General features: G+C 39.7%; 1 protein-coding gene and 2 long non-coding RNA genes across 5 annotated transcripts; 1 reads left to right on the forward strand and 2 right to left on the reverse strand.

Moving 5' to 3' along the window:
• Nucleotides 1-1090: 1090 nt before the first annotated feature.
• Nucleotides 1091-7048, reverse strand: gpr157 (G protein-coupled receptor 157). The gene is made up of 4 exons (XM_086069803.1): nt 6289-7048; nt 4804-5017; nt 3013-3207; nt 1091-1646 (listed from the first exon to the last, which is right to left on the reverse strand). The coding sequence occupies exons 1-4, from the start codon at nt 6663-6665 to the stop codon at nt 1446-1448; spliced, it is 987 nt and encodes a 328-aa protein (XP_085925929.1). The 5' UTR covers nt 6666-7048; the 3' UTR covers nt 1091-1445.
• On the forward strand, nt 6277-25627 carry LOC147178516 (uncharacterized). Of its 2 annotated transcripts, XR_015094205.1 has the most exons (4): nt 6277-6560; nt 22356-22446; nt 22522-22681; nt 22837-25627. It is a non-coding gene; the product is annotated as an uncharacterized LOC147178516 (long non-coding RNA). The 2 variants fall into 2 exon arrangements; XR_015094204.1 differs by having other exon boundaries at nt 22356-22681.
• Nucleotides 7597-21122, reverse strand: LOC147178517 (uncharacterized). 2 transcript variants are annotated; one of them, XR_015094203.1, is made up of 4 exons: nt 20976-21122; nt 17201-17385; nt 9111-9322; nt 7597-8764 (listed from the first exon to the last, which is right to left on the reverse strand). It is a non-coding gene; the product is annotated as an uncharacterized LOC147178517 (long non-coding RNA). The 2 variants fall into 2 exon arrangements; XR_015094202.1 differs by lacking the exon at nt 9111-9322.
• Nucleotides 25628-25734: the final 107 nt, after the last annotated feature.

Here is a 25734-nt window from a genome sequence, read left to right on the forward strand (position 1 = left end):
AGGTGTCAAATTTAAGTGTTTTCCTGCTGTTAAGGGATTAAACGTGTGATGCTTTTTTTTTTATGCAGTCAATCTGCTCAAATAAATGTTTGACATTATATGACTGTAGAAGTTTATTTATGTAGAAGCTCTTTAACTGATTTTTAAATATATATATATATATATATATATATATATATATATATATAAGGGGTGTTAGAAAAAAATCTATTTTGGCAATATATCGCGATATTCTCGAATCGATTCAATATGCGGCCGAATCGATTTTTAAACAATTTTTTTATGGAAATATTCAACAAAACGTCTTACTTACGGTTAGGATTCACACATTAAGCATGGAAGAATGTTATATCAATGGAACAGTAAGCCTTAATATTTTATTTCAGTGCTGTTCAAACATGAAACAGACTGCAACTTGTTTGTTAAATGCAGTGGCTCAGTTATAAGCCTGAATTTTTAGATAAATAAATAAATTTTCATACAAATCTTACAGTGTACATGTACAAGTTTACTGATTAGTATTTTCTAAATTTGAGTAAAAAAAAAAATCGCAATCATCAATTTATAGATTCGTATCGGGATTCATCTGTATCATATTGAATCGTGACATAAATCGTGATACAAATCGAATCGCCAGGTACTAGGCATATCACACCCCTAATATATATATATATATATATATATATATATATATATATATATAAATAAATCACTAAATCAGTTGTCATACTATAGTTATTTACTTGCATTTCTGGGGAAAAAAGTATTGTAAGTGTGCATGCAAAGTCAAAAACATGCCGCAAAGACTCTCTGTAATCTCAACAGGCAACCCAGGATAAACTGCTGCTAACCCCAACATAAACAGATCAAACACACCAATTGGTGAATTCGTGAATAGCAGGGTGCTGTGTTGGTAAAATGTTCCTTCAAACACTGCCTGTATTGTAAAGATAATATAATAAGAATATATATTTTTTAAATAAATTGTAAGCCAACCAACATCACACATCAAATTCTGTTCCGCTTTGGAGGCTATACTCTAATTTAGTTGTTCTCAGTTTGGCAACACAAAGGAACGGTGACTATAGTGTGACATCATTGAGTGAGTTTATTGGTTTATTTCAAAAGATCATGATACATGACGCTCGCGATTAAATTCGATGACAGTGACAATGAAGGCACAGAACGGTAATCCTGTTTATTTCTACGACGTAGCCAAGAGCATTCACATATTTTTCATCCCCACAAATACTTGACGAAAATGACTATGAATCTTGTGTGTAATGAACTCGATAAATTGAGTCCACGATGCACCTGATCAATTCCTTCCAACTTAAGGTGAGATGCTTTTTACGACGCCACATGTGCTGGTAACCGTAAATTTCCCCAACATAGGGTTGAACACACACCTGTTGAAGTAAGTCCACCTTCTGCGCAATCAAGCATCACCTGCCAATGTGGGTGTCACTCGTTAAGTCTACCTCTCTCTGATTTGAGGCGGGAAGTCCTGGTGGCAACCCGCGAGTGTCGTCCTGCGCTTGCTGCCGGCAGCAGCAAAGCGAAGCCAAGAGGCGCGTGCGGACTGGCGCGGTGAAAAACACAAACATGATGCAGTTGGCTGCTCCCTGCGACGTGTTGCCGATACCCTGTTGTGACATCACACAAGACAGACAACAAAAACATCTTTAATAGCAGAAAGTCTGGATTTTTCTTTGGTCATAAAATGTAAATTGAATAAATCATTCATTTTGAGCACATCGCGCGGTGTGCCGTGGACCGAATATGCTCCGTTTGAATATGAACTCTTTGACTGCCAAACGTTATCCCAAAAACAACCCCGACAACGGCAGCCGATTTAGAGTATTTTAACTCATCTTTCAAGGCAAACAGAATATTGTGTGTTTAGACTACATATACATGGTGGGTACCAAATGGAAAATCGCATTCCATTCTTTTGTTTCTACCTTATTCCGTTCTTTAGTAATTATCATTTGAAAATAGGTAATTTGAGTGACATTGAGAGAAAATTGAAAAGATACGCTTTTTGTGAAAAGATACATTTGCTGCACAACGGTGACTTTGACACTAATATTTTTTGTTTAGTGACGCTCTGTGAATTAGTTTTAATGTGACAAAGGCTTTGATCATTCACGTCATCCTTGAAAACATTCTACCTCATCAGATTCGTCATGTTTCATTGTAATTCCATACACCGGGAGCCCATTGAAAAGAGATACAATGCTGCCATCTGCTGGCCATAGTTAGTGGCTGATTTTACAACCCCAATGACAAGGCAGTGCTGCACAAGACATTGCACTGCTCATTGAGGGGAAAAAAACGTAGTTGACGTCAATTGACGTTATTGGCGGCATTCATTAAGATTTTAGCATACGTCATTAAACGTTTTTGGCGGTCAAAGAGTTAACGCTATGCTTAAATGTATAGAAAAAAAACACCAAATAATTCAATTGAAATATACGCCGCAAGTGAAAAAAAAAGTTTCTAAAACAACCTTTCACAAGTTTAAATGCACTTAAAAGTTAAATCCAACTGAATTTTACATTAGCACTGATTTTTTTTTGTGCCACTAAAGGGAGCCCATGTAGCACTTTGACAGTCAATCACTGGCTTGTATTACATCATACCTTGTGCTGATTGGTATGTTTATGGTGCATTTTGTTCTAAATCAAATCATCTTTAACCCTTTCATTTTTATGTGATGATACTAATCGGATTTGGGATCACAGTTTGTAGTATATTTACTGTTGAAATTGTTAATAGAGTGAATTCTAAACATTTTAGGGCGGTGTCAATTACTCCGTTTTTTTTACTTATTTTTAGCAGGGCAGTGGAGTGACAGCTCACACTTCTGCTTAAGTCACAAAGACAATTCTGAACATCTAAGCTAATTTAATGGAAAGGGAAGTGGCAAACACAACATGCCAACATGCAACTGAGCAGTAAACCGTGGCTGTATGACAACACAATCATTGAAACGTCATCTCCACTCACGTGTAGCATCACCAGCACAGGGTTCTGTCTCGCCGGAGATCCGACCAGCAACAGAACGAAGCGGATTGTGCTCCAAATGCGTAACGTGATGAAGATAATAGGGATGAGAGTCAGCTTCATGTCCGCCGTGGAGGAGAAGGAGTTCGATGGCGTCCTATTGGCCAAGAGGGGACGGTACTCGGAAAGGGCTGCATGCTGCGTGTAGTAACAATAGACCAAGAAATTAATTACCGGTAGTATGGTCACAAGAACAAAACGTCAATACTATACCAGCATAAAGTACCCTGTAACATATTGTGATTAGATCCATTAGATCCTTTTCCTGCTTTGCTGTTTTTGTGTGTCTGGGCCCTGAAAGCGGAATAAAGTATCCTACAGTCTCCCATAGTGCAGACTTATATATAAATGGATTGACAATGCTGCTTACTCGCCGCTAGGAGAAGTGAAGCCACTGACGGCCATCTTATGTTGCCAGTTAGTAAGCCCGCCTAACTTGAATAGATTGATTTCTCCATGGCCTTTTCACATTATTTTATGCCTTTATGGCAAAAATACTACACTCTAAAAACATTTGGGTCAAAAGTAACCCAATTATGTATTAAAAAAAAATCCACTTTATGGGTCAATTTGATCCAACTTTGATTCACAAAATGTGTCTTTCAATGGAAAACAAGATCTTTTACTTGGGTCAAAAAATTGGGTCATTTTGTATAAAACAACCCAGAAAGTCTGGGTCAAATTGACCCAAGTACAGGATCAGTCCATTTTTGACCCAGAGTTGGGTTATTTTTGACCCAACTGTTTTTAAAGTGTACCTTGTATAACAGGGGTGGCCAAGTTCGGTCCTCAAGAGCCCCTATCCAGCCCGTTTTCAATGTCTCCCTCCTTCAGCGCAGTTCAGCTCATCAGCAAGCTTTGCAGAAGCCTGATAATGATCCTGATCATGAATCAGGTGTGTTAGTGGAGAGAAACATGGAAAACAGGCTGGATAGTGGCTCTCGAGGACCGAACTTGGCCACCCCTGGTGTATAACATACTGTTGTACCAAAAGTCTGGGAGAAGCGCTACTAACAAAAATGCATTTAATTTTCTCTTACGGGGTATATCTCCAGGTGCTACTCAATGATTTGTCTGCATATTGTCAGAAGCATCAACAATCAAGTGAAAGCAAATCGATTTTATTTAAATTATTTTATACTGTCTTGCCTTTGTCTGTGTGTGCCTTTATTTGGAGCGCTGTTTATGTTGTACGCGGTTTGGCCACTGAGGGGCAGTGTGGTTCCACGCGGTCTAAAACACTGTTAAGTTGTAGCCACATTAGAGAGTAGAAGGAAAAAGTCACGATCAAGTTATTCCAATAAAAGTTTGTTTTTTTTCCAACGTGGAGCCGTTCTTTTGAGTGATAAAAGTGCCGCGAGTAGCGCGCTAATTAGCATTAGCGAGTCAGACTGGAGCGGATCATTACAATTCCTTGCACATCTATAGATTGAAGCAAAAATCATTGTCAATCAAATCATTTTGAAGCAAAAATCGTTCGTAATCGAAAATCTATTCTGAATCAAATCGCAGGCCCAAAAATCGTGAGACATTCAAAGATTCCCACCCCTACTAAACACCTTCAAGCAAGTACAGTACATTAGCCACTTATTTGGAGAAATGTTTACTAGCCGATACTAAAAATATGTGGTCTTTTTTTACGGCAAGGTATTGCAGTACTTGTGTCGTCCCAGTCGACCACGCAACCCTGTGCCACACTACAGTACATTGTTGAGCTTCTCCTTGGGTCCTCACCGCCGTGTGGATGTGTCTCTTGATGAGGATGTAGAGGACGGGGAGGGTGAGGTAGGCCAAGAATTCCCAGATCTTTCCAGTCAGCAACATCCACAGGACACGGTCAGGGGTGTGGATTCTGACCCAGCACCAGCCCACTGACACCTCTGATGCAGTGTAGCCAATTTTGTTGAGGCACACGGCTGCAACTGTGATGGCCAGAGGAACCCCCCAGCTGGACAACACAGTAGCATTGAGAAAAGAAGCGTTGGAGAATGACATCATCACTTTAAGAAAAATTTTTCTTTCCATTTTTAGATGCAGTATGGGTTCACTGAGCAATTAAATGCAACAACACGGAAATACTTTTAACTTCAGGCTCCTGGTTCATACATACAGTGTGGTAGTTGTTATAAATACGTCAAATTTAACTAAATGTTTCTTACTTTTGTCTCTATCAGCTAAAAATACATGTATTTTCGTGTCAGAATGACAGATTGTTTATAATTAGTACCTTGCCAAGGGCAAGGCTGTGTGCTGCTCATAGAAGTGGATGAATAGCTCTGTTGTGAAACCCCAAATGCAAAAAACAAACTTTGGTATAATAATCACTGCAGATGCTTTGGTGAGCGCATCACCGGGTGAACATGTGATTGTGATGCTCGCAATTGTTGACTTGTCTTAATTTATAAACCACCATGAAGTTGATTCCTCTTTTTACAGTAGGCTATATTCACAGACAGTTCATCAGTAAAGTTTTACACATCATAGCCTCAATTAGGGCTGCTCGATTATGAAGAAAATATGAATCACAATTATTTTGGTAATAATTGAAATCACGATTAGGACGATCATTTAAAAAAAAAATGTTATTAAGACAAATACAATTTATTAAAAACTATATATATGCGAGTTCCTTTTGGATGGAACAACATTTATTAGTAATATTTATTAGTAATTTTTAAATAAAAATAAAAAGGTGCAAAAGTATAAATTTAAACAACCCAAAATTAGTATTAATAATCTTTTTTTGACGATTATGCCGATTTTGTAATTGTGTAATAGTTGAAATTGTAATTGAATTTCGATTAATTGCACAGTCCTAGCCTGAATGATTAAATGTGTGTATAGTTTGCTACAAAAGGACATCTCTCTTGTAATTGGAACTAGGAAACATTTACGAAAAAAAGGGGAGAATCAAGATCCTGTACTTTTTGTTGTTGTTATATTAGGTAGTCTAACCCCCCCCCCCCCCCCCCCCCCACACACACACACACTCCGTCAATTCATAAAGTTAGCAAAGCTATGGGAACATGTTTTGATAGTATGCAGTGTTTACTTAATAATAATCATAATAATATTTTTTATTTTTTTTGCTCAGTACTTTTTGATACAGTATTCGTATTTTTTCCACCTCTGCCTGGTCGTAGTAGTTAGTTCATGTATCCCAAGATGCCTCGGGGCGTCTTAAAGAGACAGTAGTCACTTGTTTATGATGGGACCTACCTGACCAGGTGGAAGAAGAGCACCAGGCTGTCAGCAGCCCTCTGACTGGACTGTACGATGAGCACATACAAGTAGACGGCGATGGCCACGGTCCAGAAAAAGGAGCTGGTGTTGGCGAAGGTGGATATCGCTCCTTGGGCGACGCAGTCCGGCGAGTCGGAGTCGAACACTCTCCACACTCCGAAGGCGTACGAGACCGCGGAGAGCCAGTCGGCCACCGAGAGGAAGAGGAGCAGTTTGCGCGGAGTGGTTCTCAAATCCGCCAAACTAATGTAAGTGACGATGATAAGCGACGAGCCCACAAACGACATGGCGCACGAACACAACACTACCACCTGCTCGGACAAGTACACAACTGTCTGGTTGTGTGCTGCCATCGTCTTTATTTTCTCCCTTTCCTCTTCACTAAACGCGCTGCACGTTTGCTACACAACGCAGCCTAACTTCTACTTGGTCGTGCTCTCACCTTCATTCCCACCCACCACTACTAGTTATTCCTCCCCTTCCTTCTTCCTCTTCCTCTTGTAGCTGAGATCACAGTCAGCCGGTCAGTGGCACACTCGAGGCTATTTTGGGCTCCAGAATTTGAACCCTGGATTTAAAATGGTTACGTAGCAACAATAATCCCAAAACTAAAATATTTTATAAAAGTGTGGGAAAACACCAAAGCCCTGCGGTCCTGGGATTTACTTTATTTATTTAATTATTATTTAATTTTAAAAACTTTATTTAACATCTATCATTCGCTTCCTGACCCTTATAGAGGTAAGACGCATTCACACAACTATATGTGACGAATTACCACTTTGATTATCTGCGTCCTGTTGCATTATGGGAACATGAATGAATAAGATTCGGCCTCATCCCGTCAGCCCTTTTCCTTTTCGGGTATAATTGTATGTGAAAAGTGAATGTTGTTAATTGTCTATGATTGTCCGAAAGGAAAATTTAACAAATAAAAACAAAAAAAACCTTTTGAAACCAGGCAGGAAACATTGTTCATTCAATGACCACGCTTGTAACTCCCAACTCGTCAAACACTACTTCGTACAGAGCTATCAAGTATAGCCTTTCTTTTATTTTATCTGAATTCTTGTATCGCTGCAGCCCAAATAGACTGCAACTCCCTTCAGTTTTTAGGACTGCCTTTCTTTCCAGGGACAAACATCTGAATTGTCATTGAAGAGTTGCCCCCGCCAAACCACTCAGTCTTCATGGTAGTTGTAATGATAATGTTGCTACAAATCATGTGTGCTTTTTCTACCCTTAATCAACACAGTATTCTCTTATCTGGATCTTATTGTAAAAAAATTAAAATAATTTAAAGTGTACAAAATGCATTACTGTCCAACAGTTTTTCAACACACAAAAACAGATGATATATTATATCATATTTTATTCATTTCATTCTGTTATTAGAACAAAAATACATAACCACACATGATTAATGAGCAATTAACTGTACGCTGACCAGCCACAATAAATGACCACTTGCACCATATGATATCCAATACAAGAGCTGTATCAAATAATCAGTCTTTACCAAGATAATAATGCTCAATTGTGATTGACACTGAGGTATTGATTTAATGTGTTAATAGTTCCAAAAATGGTTGGATGGACGGATGGGTTTTATTGGTGATTGCATTTTGCAATGGTGTACAATCATCATAATGAGGCGAAGCTATTTGTTGTTGTTGTTGTTGTTTTACTCTCATATAAATAATTAAGAAAACCTTCAGATGCAGTACAGTTATACACTACTAAAAGGTACAACCACAGCAATGGGTAGTGTGTTAATTTAACATTTCTGCGATTGAGCCAATCATAACCAAGGATTACAGTTTTTATTTTGTAAAAGCCAATTTGAACATACAGCTCTTGTATTGATCTCATTAGATTTATGAAGTGTACATATTGAGGCTGCTGAGATAATCAGCAAAAAATATATATATAAATCGCAAATTAAAACATCACAACTGAAATAACTTGCATTTATTGTGAAAATTGATGTCAGGCACACAAACATAAGTCAGCAAATAAACATTTTGGTTTCATGCTGGATGTTTGTTTTAGCCACCAGATGGCAGCACAGGCCTTACTACAACATGATACCTTTATCCAACAGAATCTTGAATAAGCATTGTTCAGTTCGTCATCACTCAGACGTTTATTAGTTAGACTGTCTTCACGTCTTCACAACTTACACCATAGTAGGATGGTCGGTACAAGGCAGCTTAAGGTTTTCCCCTCCATTCGTTAACGGCGGTGCTGAGGACTCTTATTGCAAAGAATTTCTGCGGCAGTATTCTTGCTGATTGCTTCGTTCTCACTCCTTACAACAACCAGCTAAGACACTGCCAGAGAAACACCCACAGCAGCCGTAAGCCACCTCCCGGCCAGCCGATCCCGACTGCCACCGTCCTCCCTCCGGTGTGGCATCTTGAACCATTGCCCTTTTTAGGTCTGATGAGCTCTAGAAGAGAAGAAGTAGATGATCAGTGTTCCCTGTGAAAACAGACACAGTGTATGTAACGTTGCGCCCTTTTTAAAAAAGAAAAAAAAATCAATGAATGGTCAAATGCATCCTTCTGGACAACCGTGGCTTATATAACTGATGAGTGTACACATGGCTGCTCAAAGTGACCGAAAGCATATTCTCAAATAGATTCTTGATCCCCACTTCCTCTTGCCTGGTGTGCAGCATCACTTTGAGTTTGCACAACTTGAGCAAACACACACACACACACACACACAAATCCAAGAATAGAATTTGTGTCATGACTCATGATTTTGCATCAAAACGCTCTGATTGATTTTACCTCGATTTGTAGTGGTGTGTTCGTCTTTCTGCTATCCTCATGTAAAGCAAATGCTTGAGTGTTGTTTACCAAAGAGATATCAGTTAAAAGTCTCCTCGCGATCTCCGCAGTGCTATTTTTGGCCGCCGGACCATTCTATATGGTCCTCTCCCTGCGGACTCCGCTTGCTGACAGGACAACGTGGACACGAAAGAGCGCGCTGCGGTCGTCCGCTGTAAGGACAATGAGATGAGGGAAGAAAGCAAATAGGGCTTAAATAAGCGTCAAGACTCTGCTATCATATGATCTGTTTCTGGTTGTGTAACTGGGTAGTCACGCTTTGACTGGTCCTCGGACAATTTTCACCTCGTCTTACATCAGAAACAGTTAGTTGCGCAAGGTGTTGGTCATGCATGACTGAATTGACGCCAACCTGCTTTAAACGCATCCTCCCGGTGTACAATGCAATAATAAGGCATCTGCTCAGAGTTGATGTATTCTTTCATATAAGACTTCCTGGGAAAACAATACTAAGCTAAGTTGTATGTGTAACCGCTCCATGATATGAGTCTTACCAGTTATGTATCTGATTTGAGTACACCGCCAGCTTGCTGCCTCCTTGTTTCGTTTATGACAATTGGTAAGGTTGAAGAGACGATATTGAATACTTTTACTATTTACAGTATTTGAAAGTCCTAAGCTCATCAGGCAGAGCCTTAATGCTAGTCATGTAATACCAAGGTTATTTTATTTTACAAAAAAACTAAAACTAAAATTCAAAAAAACAATTTCGTTAACAAAATAAAATAAAAACGAAAATGCTTTTCAAAAAATGAAAACTGACTGAAACTACATTTTATGTTTACAAAACCAACTAAAACTAACTATAATTATAGCAAAAATGTCCTTTGTTTTAGTCTTTAAGTTCATGCACGAGCCTTGGGGATGATTTTAAAAGTGATTTTAAGTAGATTTATTTTAATTTAAACCGGAATAAGGAAATTTGAAAGTGTGTCACACAAAAGGGACGTCCATGGTGGTTTTTAAATATTGCGCACAAGTAATACACTTTTCTTCTTTTTTTTTACTATAACTAATACTGAAACTAACTAAAACTAAGCATTTATGAAATAACTAAAACTAACAGAAACACTCTGAAAACTAATTAAAACTAACAAAAAAAAAAAAACCCGAAATAAAAACTAACTAAAATGAAAATTCCAAAACTATAATAACCCTGTGTGGTACTCGCTATCACTAAAAGTGGACAAGGAGTAGTATGCAACACACAAAAACGACAAGAAAAGATGGAGAAGCTAATGCTAATCGCTGATCTAATGTTAAATGCGGCGTTGCAAAAGACCAAAATAAGTGCAGGACACTTTTTACAGAAGTCTGGCTGGAACTGCGTCAGAGCAGCCAGCTATGAACAGAAAATTTGTATTACAATTAATCAGAGCACGTTAATTGTCCAATCCCGTCGATGATGACGCCCACCTCTCGGCGAATGCACAATGACACGAAGCCTCTGAAAAATACACGGACTGAGCACCGACTGAAGCACGTTTATGTCTGTCGTCGGGGTGAGTACAGTCATTCCACGTATTTTTGTGAGGTTTCGCATCATAAAGCATTCGCCGAATATGTGGAAACACGGCGCTATAGGTGGGCGTCGTCATTGACGGGAATTGACAATTAACGGAAGTGCCTAGCTCTAAAGACAACAGCTACTTAGTTAGCACACGTTCAAAAAACAAAACAAAAAAAAGAATCGGAGGTCGGCCACGATGAGGAATTTATAAGGTCAAAAGTATATTGTATTAAATATTTAGAATATCAGCAGCAATGTTATTTGCATTATTTTGCACCAAGAAATACTGAGTTTTGAGTTCTACACAATATTAGGTCTCAAAATTACTCTTAAAAAAAAAAAAATTCTATAAGGAGCTATGATTTTAATTTGGTCAATTGATTTCCGTACATGAAAGAAAAAACTGACGAGTTCATGTGACAATGTAATTTTTTTTAAATTAAAAAACGCAGAGAAGATTGAACAGTTTCTGACCCTTTGAACAGAAAATATTCACCTTTCACATTGAAAGAACCAATTCAGAAATACCTCCATAATGATTTTTTGACTTGCTGTGAAAGGGATCCAATTAATTTAACCTCCTGAGACCCTGCATACACGTGCGAAGACATTCCATTTATGCTTCTTGGCCTTTTCCAAGAACTAATGCACTTCAAAATACTTTATATACCGAGCCAGACTGGAACATGTTACCTCCTCAAATGATGTCAATGAGCAGTCATGTTGCCTGCTTGAAAACAAATCTTTCAAAATCTGTGATCAGAGGTGAAATTCTGCTACATGAATGTATAGTTATTATTCACTTGTCTTGTTTTTGTTTAACACTTCTGTTTTTACTTGTTATCTTGAAAGTTGTAATGTGACTCGAGTTGCGCTGATGTTAAATTATTTGTGCTTTGAAAATGTACTAATTGTCATTGTTGAGGTTTTGTAATAATTGTGAGTGGAGCCCAGGACGAATAGTAATAAGTATAATAAACAAAATAAAATAAAAATACCGTGATATGAATTTCAGGCCATATCGCTTAGCCCTCAGTCTCCATTTGAAGAAGATGAGTTTCTAACAAAAATATGGGGGAAATAATTTTACAACGACGTTTAAAGCTTGAAATCGATTATTCTTCATTCATTCATTCTTTCAATCGGCCAAGCTTTCAATTTGCCCCTGTGTTAAAATTAAAGTCCGTCAAACAAGGCAACAATTTATTTTAATTTTTATATCTACATAGGCCTGTGAGTATTGTAGATTAGCATAGCGGTTAGCCTCACGAGCTAATCCGATCGCCACTAGTCTTCAAAGATTCATAAAAGTGGGGCTGGCGGCATGTGTCGCAAAGTAAAGCTCCTCACCAAAATGTTATGTCCAGTAATGTACGGATAACTACTGTGTGCTAATGTGAACTTTCTTCATCGTAAAACTTAACGACTTAACGACATTAATATCAGTGTAACGCTTGTAGCGGTACGGCATCAAGCAGAATGATACAAGTGTGTGAAAATGTTTGACCAAAAATTTGACTAGTTGCATGGCAAAATCTACATGTCCACAATCAAATACAATAAAAGTGCAAGTTAAATAGAAACAGTAAAAAAGTGAAATGCTTTTTTTTTTTTTTTTTGCCTGGCTATGATGTCCTGTCTTGGACGTTAAAGAGAGCACACGCGGGACTCCCACTAATTATGATAACTACATTCAGTGTAATGAGTTGTACCTTTTTAATCATGTGTTTTTATTCGTTTCTCTGCTGGTCCATCAAAGAATGTCCTTACATGAAAACGGTTGGCAGCCACTATACTGCGCTGAGAAAAAAATATCAATGACATCAATGATTAATCAACTTCGACTTGACTTCCATCACATTAGTGTCAATGACAAAAACTCTTTAGTTGTTCATAATATAGCTGGATAGCATAGTTATAGACCTCATTTACAAAAAAATTACAACATTTGCATTTCATTATTAATTGCAGTTATGCAAATATGTATTTTGGAGTGAAAGTGCGCTAATACAGGAGTCTCCTTTTATTCACGGAGACCGCTACCACCTAATAAAAAGAAGGCCCACTTGTGTCTGTGCGACATTTAAGTAATGCTCTGTGGTGCAGCTCGGTGCTTGTAGTTCCAGTTCTCATCAGCAGAACTTCACATTTCCATTCCCAATCATGCATAAACAACGACAAGCCATAACATTAGAACCACTGACAGGTTAAGTATAACACTGATTGTCTCATTAAATTGTCACCAGTTGGTAGGCTATATCAAGAAGTGAATACATCTTTTGTCCTTGAAAGCCGGAAGTATTGGACTGCATAAGCTTAATGTGTGACTTTGAGAAGGGCAAAGCTGGGATTGCTTGACAACTTCTGCACATCTCGTCAGGCATTGTCAAGCTTTCGTGTTCTGCAGGACTGGCCCTTGGGGACACATTCGTTTACAAGGGCCCCACAGGGGCCATGTTGTATAGTGGCCCTGCCAGGACCGGCATTGGCCCCGTATATTCATGATATACATATAATATGATAAGTTTCAGTAAGTTACAATATTTTTTTGCCTTGTAAAATTGAACTGAATATTTAACATCTGACATTTTTGGGGCTTTGTATCTTGTTGAAACTATTCCTTATAGGAGAATTAAACCTAACGTACAAAAAATATGTGCTGCATGGTAAAAAAGAAGAAGAAGAAAAGAAGATCAATGATGATTGATGCATCTAAGTGGATACAACTCTAAGTATATAATATTAAATATAAATATATTATATTATTATTATTATAAATATTTTTAAAAAGCAAGAACATTTTGATTTCATGAAATTTGTCAGTAAACATTGGGTGGCCAGACGGGCCATCGGACCATTGTTAATGTAGAACCCTGTGTAATTATTGGGTTAGTCTGACTGAGAACAGACTTCCAAGTCTGACTGAAATGAATCAAATTTGAATAGTTGAGCCACGTTTTAGTTGTTGTGGTGAGAAGTTGCGCTATTGCAGCATGTGCGCAGTGAAGACATTCAGCAGATTCAAGGGAACCGATGCAGCAGCTGCCGTTGTACATTTCACTTTGAATAGCACCAGGATTTCATTTAAACTGGAGAAGAAGAAAAACAGTACAAAAGGATATATTATCAGAGGAGGCCAACAATTTGCCTTCCATGCGTATATACCGGGGATGTGGAAAATAACTGTTACCCATGGGTTGTCTCCTTGCCTTTATGAGCTCTCACTTATTTTTCCCCACACACTTTCACACGCTTCCGCAAATAGAAGCCGTTTTCTTGATCAGGCCCAGGGTTATAATAATTTTGGATTGTTCATTATAGTTCGTTTTTATTTCGTTTTGACGTTGATGTTTTTTAAATACAGTTAGTTTTAATTAGTTTTTAGACTGAGTTAATTAGTTTTTATTTGTTTTTGTTTTTCTGAAAATTTTTCATTTTAGTTTAGTTTTTATTAGTGGCTCTATATGCGAACTTTACACAGAGGCTGCAGTTACACTTTAGGCCAAAGGTGGCAGTTGCGAGTAAAAAAGTGACCAAGTCCACAATGCTCCTTTAAAATGAACTCCGAAAGCTAATGTATAATATGAATTGACATAGACCAAAATGAAGAGCATTTTCACTGTAATTTATGTTAATTTTAGCTACTTTTAACCATTTCCAGGATAGCAGTCACTACAATTCAAAAGTTGCTTTGAATGAATGTAAAAATAAAAAAAAGTAGGTTATTATAATTCGTGCATCAAAGGGTTAAAAACGTAAAATGTTGTTTTTGTTTGTTTGTTTGATTTTATTTAATTAACAATTTAGTTTTCGTCAACTATAATAACCTTTGCTCTGCCCCTGGTTTTCCTTTTAACAAATGCTGATAAGCGGTACAGAAAATTGATTGATGGATGGATGTATTTTGCAATGTTTCCATAGTAGACTGATTGGGTGAATGGAAACTAATTCTCATGAGACAGGACCGCCCCCTCAAAACAGGCTAAATAGCCTGAGGTTGGATGGTTTAAAATGGGAATTAAATCTCCATAACACCCGCTGGTTTTACTGAGACATTTGTGTCCTATAATAATATTTGATTAATTCATCCCTGTTGTGCGACGAAATCCCATCAAGACTCACAAGTCTCTGACATTCATATGCTTTCTCTCTCTCTCCCATCGTTGGCAGTGTACCGGGACGCGTATTGCAATGGCAATTTCACATTTGTGTGCACTGGAATAACGCATTGATGCGATTTCATATCTTACTGGTGCTATCGTGTGTGAGCTAAACTGCGCATGTAAACATAGCGATTGATGTCCTCGTAAGTAGTCAAGGTTATTCCATGTAGTCTGATCCCACAGAGAATTTCACTGCAACGCATGCATTTCCTGAAAAAGTCAATGGTCTGCTCCTGATTAAGGTGTCAGAATACACAGTGCACTGCAGATTACTGCATATGCGCTCAAAGTGCACACGCTGACCTCCACCTCTCAAAGTCCCTACAATGACTACGGATCAACGGAAAAGGAGCTTTGCTTGGGGAGACACAGACAATGTGATGCTTGTGAGATGTATGATTAACGCTAGGGATGCAGGATAACATCGGTGGCCGATAACTATCGGCAATTATCCACCAATTTGACGTCATACAGATGAAACCAGATAATAAAGAAATCGGCCGATAATAATAGACGTGCCACGTTGGTCCATCTGTTGTGGTTGTGGCTCAAGTTGTGCCCAACTCCTCAACCCCTCCCCTCTCCTATGGTAGTGTCGCATATTTGTGACGTCATAATGTGCGCGACCTCGTGTTCACAGAAGATGCATCATGGTGACATGGCAGTTTCCAGTGTGGGCTTTCTTTATTGCCCTGTTAGTTTATACTGTAGTTTATTTAACAACGGGCTTTTCACTTGTACATGAAGCAATATCAAAGTGACCTTGACTGATAAAAGCCTGCTTGGAACATACTGCTTGCTTTCCTGTCTAGCTGACCCTCCCTTTCTCCTCCCAAAACCTAACCAGGCTGCATAAAAATCTTCACATGATAATTTACTGCGCAAACTCAAAATGAGTTAGTAGTTGTCTTTAAAACAGAGATATCAATCAAATTCAGCTTAATGTTGCTTTACGTAATGTTTCAATGTATTTGTACATGTTAGACTTATAGTAGGACTCGAAAGTATATTTTTTTCCAAGTTAATTTTGCAAACAATTATCGGCTTTTTTTATCAGTTATCGACATCTGCACTTTCTAAATGATTGGTTTATTGCTATCGGTTGAAAACAGCATTATCGCGCATCCCTAATTAACGCAGTTCTTAGTTTTTATATGGACCAGGACTACCTACTGAAACGTATATTTGGCACTTTGCCATTATGTTAAAGCTAATCCCTACACTGCAGGTTACTTAGTTGTTCCATTGTTGGCTAACAGCAGTCATGCTCCCTCATCCAATCCCATTCCACAAATCTAATCACCTTATGGCTAACAATGACATCAGTATTTACTGCAGTGCCATGTTCTTGTACAACACTACACACAATTCTTAGCCTCAGGACGCTCCTATAGTGCATTTGTTTCTCTTGACTGTGAATCCTTGGTTATGGCCGTCATCACACTTTTTTTTCTGTGTGTGCGTGTGAAGGGTAGTCTATTGGAAATAAGTTGGTTTCATTTGTATTTATTTGCCAGTGTCACAATGCATTCTGTTCATTATTGATTGTCATATTCACATAGCGTGCTAGCCCTGAACACGAGAAGTTGTTTGGTCATCAATATTTTTACTTAAGAAATAGGACTGAATCTAATGTGCAGATTTATAGTATGGACCGTCTGGACTCAGATCATTTTCTTTGTCCTGATTTATGTCTGCATTGTAGTATGTACAAATTAGAATTCGATTTTGAAATACGGCGCTCTACGGTTGTCTGCTAGGTCCAGTGATGCAAGTGGAACATATCAGTCAGTTCAGACATAGCTAACGAACAACAGTAGCGCCGGATGACAAAAGTCTCTCGAATTTGGATGACACAAGGGCAGCAAGAAAATCGACCGCTGCAGCAAAGTCGAGACTGTGGCGTATAATACTGCAGTGGCCAGAGCAAAATGTTGCGGCAATGACAAATCTGCTGAACCACTGAGCGACCCGTAGTGATTTATGTCGCCATGCGGTATCGGCTCAGCATGCTCGAAACTACCTTGTGCTAAAAATTGTACCTGCTGATGGAAATTGAACCATGTCAAAAGGTGCATGAACAGCATGTAACCATGGTGTCATCTTGGCGTCAGGACGCTGCTTGATGACGCGGACGCGTTCACAACATAACAGCACCACAAATCAAGATTTACCTGCAGCGATCGACTTACATCTTCTTTGCTGAAGTGAAAGGGAGAACTTTTAGCGTCGCGTTTCCAACTCTGATCACAAAGAGTTTGGGGCTTGTATGCTTCGCTCCTTTCAGCAATAACATTTAACCCAGATATTCACAAGAGGGCTGTAACATTATATGTCAGGCACTTTAAATGACTCACCCAAGGCAGCAAAGGTGCTCCCGAGTCCACCTTTGGTAGCAGCCAATCGTTGTCCAGAGGTGTTCTGCAGTGCTTTGGCCAAAAGCTTCTCGTTTGCCACTCTTGTCTCTGCTCCGCTTGGCCACTGCAACAAGTCAAGGCATGTTCCTGCGCAGCAGCAGCCGGCCGGGTGCACGAGGCTGCTCCTAGACCAGAAGGGGAGGAGCAGAGCTGTGAGGGGAGGGTGGTCCAAAAGGCCCGGCATGACTCAGCCTGCTTGATTTGGTTTGCATGCGAAGTTTGAACACTTTTGTTGCTGCACTGGACATTAAGATGATTGGCAGCCTGTTTTTCATGTCTTAATAACAAAAAGGTATGAGGTGTTGGATGACATGTTACAGATATTATTATTATGATTATTGTTGTTGTTTTGTTAAGATGAGCTTTAGGCCATAAAACAGAATTCTTGTTTGCCTTTTATGGCCAGCAAGAAAAAAAACACTTTCTGGTGCTAGCCTTTAATTGTAAAAGTGATATAAATATATATACATGAAATGGTTCACACCCTGGCCAAATGCGGTAAAGTGGTTTATTTGTTGAATTGGTATCTTTTTTTACTTGGAAATAACACATGAAGGTGTCAAAATCTCAACGTGTTGTGTTTAGAGAGATTCATGAAAAACAAGCTAGCCTAATAGCACATCTGCCCAGGTCATTTTTAACTTATCACAATATCAATGATACTAATGTGTTTTCTTTAAAACAAATTGCTTTGTCTTTGTGTTGGTTCTCAGTCAGGAAAGGTTGGATTGAAGCAACAGGACTCTTGAGGGTTTTTTGTTTTTGTTTTTCCGGAAACGTAAAAAAAATGACTGACAATTAGTCCAACGCACTTGTTGTTGTGAAGATCATTCTTATCACTTTTTGGACCATTTTGAGGGTCGGAGACTAGGCAATATTTAGCACCAGTTACAAAATTTAACTGCCTATATTGATCAAGAGTGAATCAATTTGGATGTGGAACTTTCTTGTCAAATTAAAAAAAAAAAAATAGAAAGCAATTTGTTTTAACAATATCGCTTAACATTCTTGTTGTTTCCACTTGAAACCAAATCAACCAATAAAAATCAAATAAAAACTTTAATTCAAATGTGGGCCTTTTTTGTAGGCCTTTTTAGTGCATGGAACCCTATTTGGTAACTCAAATTCAAATGAGCATCACATGTCTCACTTTAATTTATAGTTGATATCATTAAAAATGTAATTTTAATGTTTTTTAAGTTAGTCTTGCTATGAGTGACCTATAAAATCTTAATTCAGTTATAGTGCTATAATTTATTTGCATTCTTAATTGCCAACACTCTTACTTGCTCTTTAACATACTGCCAAATGAATAGCCCATTAAAGCTGTAATGAGCCACTATGTTAATTCATCATATAGCATCGTACAATATAGGAATTTCTGACAAGGCCCCTGATGACAATTAGAGCTTAGTCAATGACAGATATGGATTATACGGATGCGTCCGAATGTGCCTCGCATGCTTTTTTCCTACTGACACACAAAACCTTGATCAGATGTGCAGATTCATCAGCGCCCGTGAGGGCTAATTATGCAGTGCTGTTATGCTGCTTGCTACACATGCCCCCCCCCCCTCCCCCTCCCACCTCAGAGGAAGGGTAAAGCCAGTTCATCACTGCTGTAGTGGAAGTTGATCACTAGGCAGATTCCAGTTGCAGCGGCAAGAACCAGCTCAGCAAAACTCACCTGCTACAATATGCTCTCAGTCTGGCTGCCTGAGCATCCTGGAAGCGACGGAGTGCGCGTTTCTCTCCACTGCATCAGGCAGCAGACTGATGACCTTATCATTGGGGGAGCCAAGTCACTGATCTTGTGCCCAGAAAGCACTTTTAGCACCGCACAGTGGTTTGTTTTTTTCCATCCTGACAGCAAATGGAATATAGATGTTTAAAAAATAAAAAATAAAAATGAGGATGCATTGGTCTGCAGGCTGGTTTTCATTTATTTGAGCCAGCGATGCAACACTGCACTGCCAGAATTCTGACTTCTCTCACACAGTTGCTCCGAAATGTAAAGCATAAAACTGTTTGCAATTGGGTAAAATATGGACGAGCATGACAGGAAATCTCTCTTGGTATTGTTATTATTTATTTAACTCACTTGATGGGACATTGCGGGTTGGGGGGAGGAGGGGGGGCTGCGCCCAAGGAGAAAGGACCCGGAGCCCAGCAAGTTCAAAGCTTGCTGCATTGATTACATCATCGCAACTGGAGTGCTGGAATGGGACAATGCACCATCCCAAGGTGGGGTGGTTGGGGAGTGTAGAAGTGTGTGTGTGTGTGTGTGTGTGTGTGTGTGTGTGTGTGTGTGTGTGTAGCTCTTGTCTCCAAACTCACGCAAGATCCCATTTCAAGTGAGGTAGTCTACCTGCATTGCGTGCGTGCGTGCGTGCGTGTGTGTGTGTGTGTCAGCACTGCAGGAAGTCAGCTGATGCTGTAGGGCATTGCAGGATTGCTGCACTGCTGCTCTCTCCCTCCTTTCTTCTTCAGTCAGGCAAATTGCTCAAGGAGGACGATGGTGATGATGAGTGCATGTGCTGCATACTTTTTCAGTAGGGGAGGGGGGGGTGAGGCAGTGAATGGAGGGGAATTGTAAGGTTGCAAAGCATGCCGGTAAGGCACTGTGCTGGGCTACTGTACCTCTGAGAGAGACACTAGAAAGTAGAGATGGAAAGAAAAGAGAAAGGGGGAGGGGGGGGGGTACGGGAAACATCAGGTGAGTGCGGCAGATTTCCTTTGCAGTTGTCACTGCTGGAAGTATGAACAGGGGGAACTGCAGATGTTCCTAGATGATGTCAGGCGCACCGGATGTGGCGTTGGGCCGTCTCTTTTATTTATTTATTTTTATACTAAAGTTAGCTTTTTTTTTCCTACCCCTTCCTCACTCATGTCATCCCACTGCAGTAAGGAGACATCTCTCTGGAGGTGTGAGTTTGGCAAAGAGCCGCCTGACGACTCTTTCCAAGGTCTTAGCACAGTTACCTGACGTGAACTCAGAGCAGAGTCGAACAACATACTGAGCTGGCAGGACTCGCAGAAAAAAAAAGCTCCATGTTGCAAATTTTGCCTCTCTGGAAATGTCATACATGAGCATTCAAGATATCTTGGAGAACAGCTTATATAGTGGATCAAAAGACGTATCCATTTCGAGGACCTTTATAGTCTTTATAGTTATCTCTAGTCAAATCCAATACATGATTACTTTCCATACAAGCATAAAGTGAGCTGTCTCTAAAGAAAAGTGCTTGTATAGCGCTAAACTTCATACCTGCACCACAACTCCTCTGTCCCATGCAAGATGCTGTAGTTTCACTCTCTGACCGGCCTTTTAAGCACTCATGCATCCTTCTTAGCAGCGCAAACTATCAAATCTAAACCTTCAAAAAGTAGAGAACATGGATTGTTCTCTCACAAGTCACAACTAGTTCTCTTTTCAGTGCTTCTTTCGAAGAAGGGGAGCCCTCTCAGCAGGCACGTTGGCTGCTATTTGAAGCCGGCAGCGTCTGTTAAACATGGACGAGAGAACAGACGAGCTCAGCTGGCTGGCGAGCCATCTGGCTGACTACAGCCTGGTGGTGCAGAGGCGGAAAGGGATGCGATGGTAGGCATGCACGTACTCTGCACTTAGATCAGCTGCTTGCAAGACCGGTTTCAAAAGTGCATGATGAACAAGGAGATGTAAGTAGGTAGCAAACAAGAAGAAGGAAATGTCTACCTGCAGACGAGTGTCGGGCTGCATCATCTGCGAAGGAGCAGGAAAACTTCAGCGAGCCTTTTCGTGCGATGATGTGTCTTCATGGTGCTGCAAAGTTGACTGCAGCATTACCTCCTGGACAAAATGACATTGTTTGCACTCTCTCTCCTTCTCTCCTCCTCCTCCTCCTGTGAACACCCCCCCCCCCTTCCTCTCCTCCCTCTCCTCTGCACGCTTGCTGGCAGCCTAAAGTGCACAGCTCAGCAGTGTTCCCCTACTGCCGCAGCAGATCCTGCATGAGCTCTGCGTATCCAAGCGGGATGGGACTTTTAAAGGGGACTGCAACCTCCAGGGTCAACCTACTCTCTCTCTCTCTCTCTCTCTCTCTCTCTCTCTCACACACACTCTCTTCCTCCTCCTCTCGGTCCTCCTCTGCAAGCCCTTTTGGCTCTCGTCGTCATTCTGCAAAAACCTCTGAGAGTGACACTCACCCGAAACAGGTCATCCTATAAGAGAGTGAACTCAAATCTCACCGCAGTGTGTCACCTGCGATGTGCACAGGAAGCTTTCGTATTCTTAAAAGCTCAAAAAAAAAAAAAAAAACTAAATAAAAACCAATTCAACCATGACTGCTGCGCACAGTGTGACTAACCTTCTTCGCACAATCAGGACTGAAGTGCTATGAGCCGCAAACTTAAAAGTGGAATCTCCAAAGTCAAATGGACGAAAATGTGAATTTGGAATTCATCTAACATTACAAAGAAAATGTGTTCCTTACTTGATTACACTCTGACCCATCACTCAAAAAAAATAATAAGTGACCGAAATCCCCACACCCAACCCACAACCCATTTTGGGTCTGGATAAACTAAATTTAACCATCCATTTTATATAGGTTACTACTTACCCTGTTCAGGGTCACAGGTTAGCTGGAGCCTATCCCTAGCTGACTTTGGATTCGCCAACCTATCACAATCCACATAGAAAACTGATGAAGCTATAACGCCAACTATGCGACATGGCCGAACCCGACTAAACTTTTGAGTAGTTTTGAAGACATTGGCAAGTAGAATCACCTTTGAAGTCTCGTCAAAATTGCTGGAAAAATATCAGGAAGTCAACAAGCCAGGCTCAGACAATAGAAAGGACCTGAGCAAGGCTAATGCTATTTTGAATAGTCCTAATGATCCCCCTACAAAATGGGTTTGAGCTTTTGGCTCCAGCTTTAATTAATAAGCGCAATTTATTTACTATGTACTTAATGGCAACTATCTTTTAGGTTGCTCATGTTCATAGCTACCATTTGCTTATCTGCTTGTTGCACTTTTTGTAATAATTGATCATTTTCTATTTAGGGTATTAGATCTGGACTGAACACGTTTCAATCTTCCATCTTGTCAGATCGAAAGACGTCGATCAACATTAAACTCCGTCGAGTCAAAACCTTTGTGTGTGTTCGGCCATGCTGTATGGAGAAATGTGGAAACCTGAGGTAACATATGAGCAGAAGAAATGTGGTTTTATCGACAAACACTGAGAATCTCTTATGTCGCGATCACATCACCAGTGAGGAGGTCCTTCAGCATCTGAATGCAGATAGACAACTGCTAAATCCTGGGTCCCTATAGTCGAAAAGGAAAGTTTGAGTTGAGCCTAGGCGGACGAACATCTTGACCAGATAAAAATGCACAAAACGCCTCTCGCTGTTCAAATTCAACAAGGAAACGGTGAGTAATACTGCGAGAACATAATTAATTGCAGCATACATTCGTCTGTTAGGTTTGTTGCCAGAAGCGAAATAAATAAATAAACAAACAAACAAACAAACAAACACATGCTAACGTTAGCTTACTTTGTTGTCTTTTATCTCTTGTCACTGCAGTGTTCTATGCCCAAGCTTTGGAAGTCAAAGGTGTTTGACTGTGAAGGCTCCGCAGTCCTTATTCTGCATTCATCTTTTTTTATTTCACCCAAGAGACCATTTGAATCCAGCCGGCTAGCTGGGTGAGCTTGAGCTACTCTGTTCCTCCAGTGCGCTTCACCCGGCATTTTGAAGATCAGCGTGTATGAGCCATCAGCTTTTTGCTGCAGCAGTGCAGCACTTTGTTCTTCTCACTGCAGGAGGACATGACTTTGAGCAGCCTCGGGCCGGACTTGAACCCGCTTACTGTGTGGAGTTTTTCCTCTTTTATTTATATTTTTCTTTATTTATTTTTGCCATATTCTTCTTCACTGTGACATGCACTTACTCTGTTTTACTAGCATCGCTATTTAGTGACCTTATAAACTGCAGATTGCTGAATCATGGTGAATCTCACCCATTAATATTTGGAATCAGCTCCATGCTATTTGCCAATTTTCTAATCGGTTGCTGTCAGTAGGTTAGCAAAAACAGCTGTATTGCACTCCTGTGAGAAAATAGCTTGTATGCATGTCAGCATGCAGTGCTGCTTTACTGCATGAGTCCGCAGAGCCCTCTCCTCTGCACACCTGCAGGGAAAATGCTTCCAACAGCAACTCTTTCATTCCACCAGCAGCATTCTCAGCAATGGCATGAACAAACCACAATATCTTTTATATCTTTTATTTAGTCACAGCAATGATTCCCAACCATTTAGTGTGCCGTGGGAAATTATCCATTCATTCATTCATTCTCTGAACCACTTATCCGCTCTAGGGTCGCTCAATTGCACTTAATTTATCATAGAATTATTTAATATGAGTAATGTAGCCATGTTTATCTATCTATGCCAGTGACAAATAGCGACAGGCAGAAGGGGTGTCAAACTCATATTAGCTCAGGGGCCGCATGGAGGAAAATATATTACCAAGTAGGCCGGATCAGTAAAATAATGGTATAGAACATAAAAACATATGCCGCCAATTATACGCAAATTTTCGCTATTTGTGGGCCAGCCCTAAATTGCGGAGCTCAACTGTAATCATATTGTTAAAAAAAAAAAACACGAACGCAAATGGAACGCGGCAACACTTTTTCTGTATGAGTTACGGACGTGTTAAATCTCGCTGTTTTGCATATACTGTATTTTTCGCACTATAATGCGCACCTAAAAGCCTTTAATTTTCTCAACAACCGACAGTGCGCCTTATAATCCGATGTGCCTTATATGTGGATCAATATTAGTTAAGTTAACTGCATCTAGTGCAGGGGTGCTCAAGTTCGGTGAGAGAGCCCCTATCCAGCCTGTTTTCCATGTTTCCCTCCTGCAGCACAGCTGAATCTAATGATCAGCTAATCAGCAAGCTTTGCAGAAGCCTGATAACGATCCTGATCATGAATCAGGTGTGTTAGTGGAGAGAAACATGGAAAACTTGAGCACCCCTGATCTAATGGATGCTTAACGCAACCCCAGCCACTACAGTAGCTTCTATTCTGTGCGCCTTATAATGCGGTGCACCTTATAATGCGGTGCGCCTTATATATGAAAAATGTTTTTAAATAGGCCATTCATTGAAGGTGCGCCTTATAATCAATCCAATGCGATTTATAGTGCGAAAAATACGGTATATTGTTCCCAGAATGCATTATGTGGTGCAATTAATGAAGTTATAAGGACATTAATCCTTGTCATATGTATTTGTGTTACCAGTAGGCTAATTGAATTTGTGTAATTTTTAACACGTTTATGTCAGTCTGTTTTATTTTTTTTAAGCAAACCGTAATTTCAAGTTGTGTGTAAAATAATGACATCCAGGACGATTCCGTGTACAAGTTGCATTGCTCATCTGAGGACTGCTTATGAAATTACGAATTTATAAGTTTTGATTGTGGCCGGCTGATTAATTGGTCCGACATTACAATTTTTTTTTTTACTTTACAAAATCGCTTCGCGGGTGGGTTAAACCCCTTTGAGGGCCTGATCCGGCCCGCGGGCCATATGTTTGACATCACTTAGCTCTTCCGCTAAATGACAGAAGGTAGATTAATTATTAACCTGTATGATCCCTTTTTTTTTTTTTTTACATTTTTGTTTCATGAAGTTTTTCTAATGTAAACAATGTGCCTTAATTTGCTCAATAAAGGTAAATCTCTGCGTTATGTATTTTGCAAACCTCCAAAGACAAACATCCCAAAGGTTGCATGAGACTTTGGGGAATAATCTGCCTCCAGTTTAACTAAACACCCACCACCGTATTGTATGCATGACAAAATGCAAGAAGACAGAATAGTGTGCAAGAGCTCAGCTTCGGAAACATCAAAGTAGCAAGACGAGTATACACCAGAAGTTGTAAGCTGACTCGCGCACCACTCCAGAGCTATCTTAGCTTGTTATTAAATCTCAGTGTTTTGCTCTTTATACAGAGGCTATCTTCTTATTCCACATTTTGACAGTTCATGTTTCAAAGTGAAAGTGGTGTTTTTACGAAACTAAGATTATTTCATAAGGTAGTAGGTAGACAGTTTGACCAATTTTCTCATCACTTAGCAAACTTCTCATAGATATTACTGCCTGTGCTGAAATCTTTCAACAGTACAGTACAGTACATTACATTACAGTAGACATCTATCCTTGTCCCTATGCGCTGTACCTGTTATAAGAGTAACAGATGGCAGCACTGAATGTAGGCCATGACTCAATGCAAATCTTCAGACGAAACAGGAAGTTTTGTTGAAGGATATGAAGAAATCCATGAATTTTGTATGAATGAAATTATGTTGAGGACTTCATATCATTTTGTATTGTCAGTTGTCAAACAGTTTGATAAAACAATTTGTTATAGCAACATGTCTGAAGTTATTTTGTCAAATTACCACAAG

This window comes from Leptonotus elevatus, chromosome 2 (assembly GCF_054856555.1).
Source record: "Leptonotus elevatus isolate MCC_2025b chromosome 2, RoL_Lele_1.0, whole genome shotgun sequence".
Lineage (NCBI taxonomy): Eukaryota > Metazoa > Chordata > Actinopteri > Syngnathiformes > Syngnathidae > Leptonotus > Leptonotus elevatus.

Bases quoted from the DNA above. Each gene is read 5' to 3' on its own strand.
- gpr157 (XM_086069803.1), bottom strand. From the start codon at position 6,665: ATGGCAGCACACAACCAGACAGTTGTGTACTTGTCCGAGCAGGTGGTA. The intron at 3,208-4,803 runs GTGAGGACCCAA...TACTACACGCAG, and splicing joins AGAGACACATCCACACGGCG to CATGCAGCCCTTTCCGAGTA. The intron at 1,647-3,012 runs GTGAGTGGAGAT...ATGTCACAACAG, and splicing joins CTGTGCTGGTGATGCTACAC to GGTATCGGCAACACGTCGCA.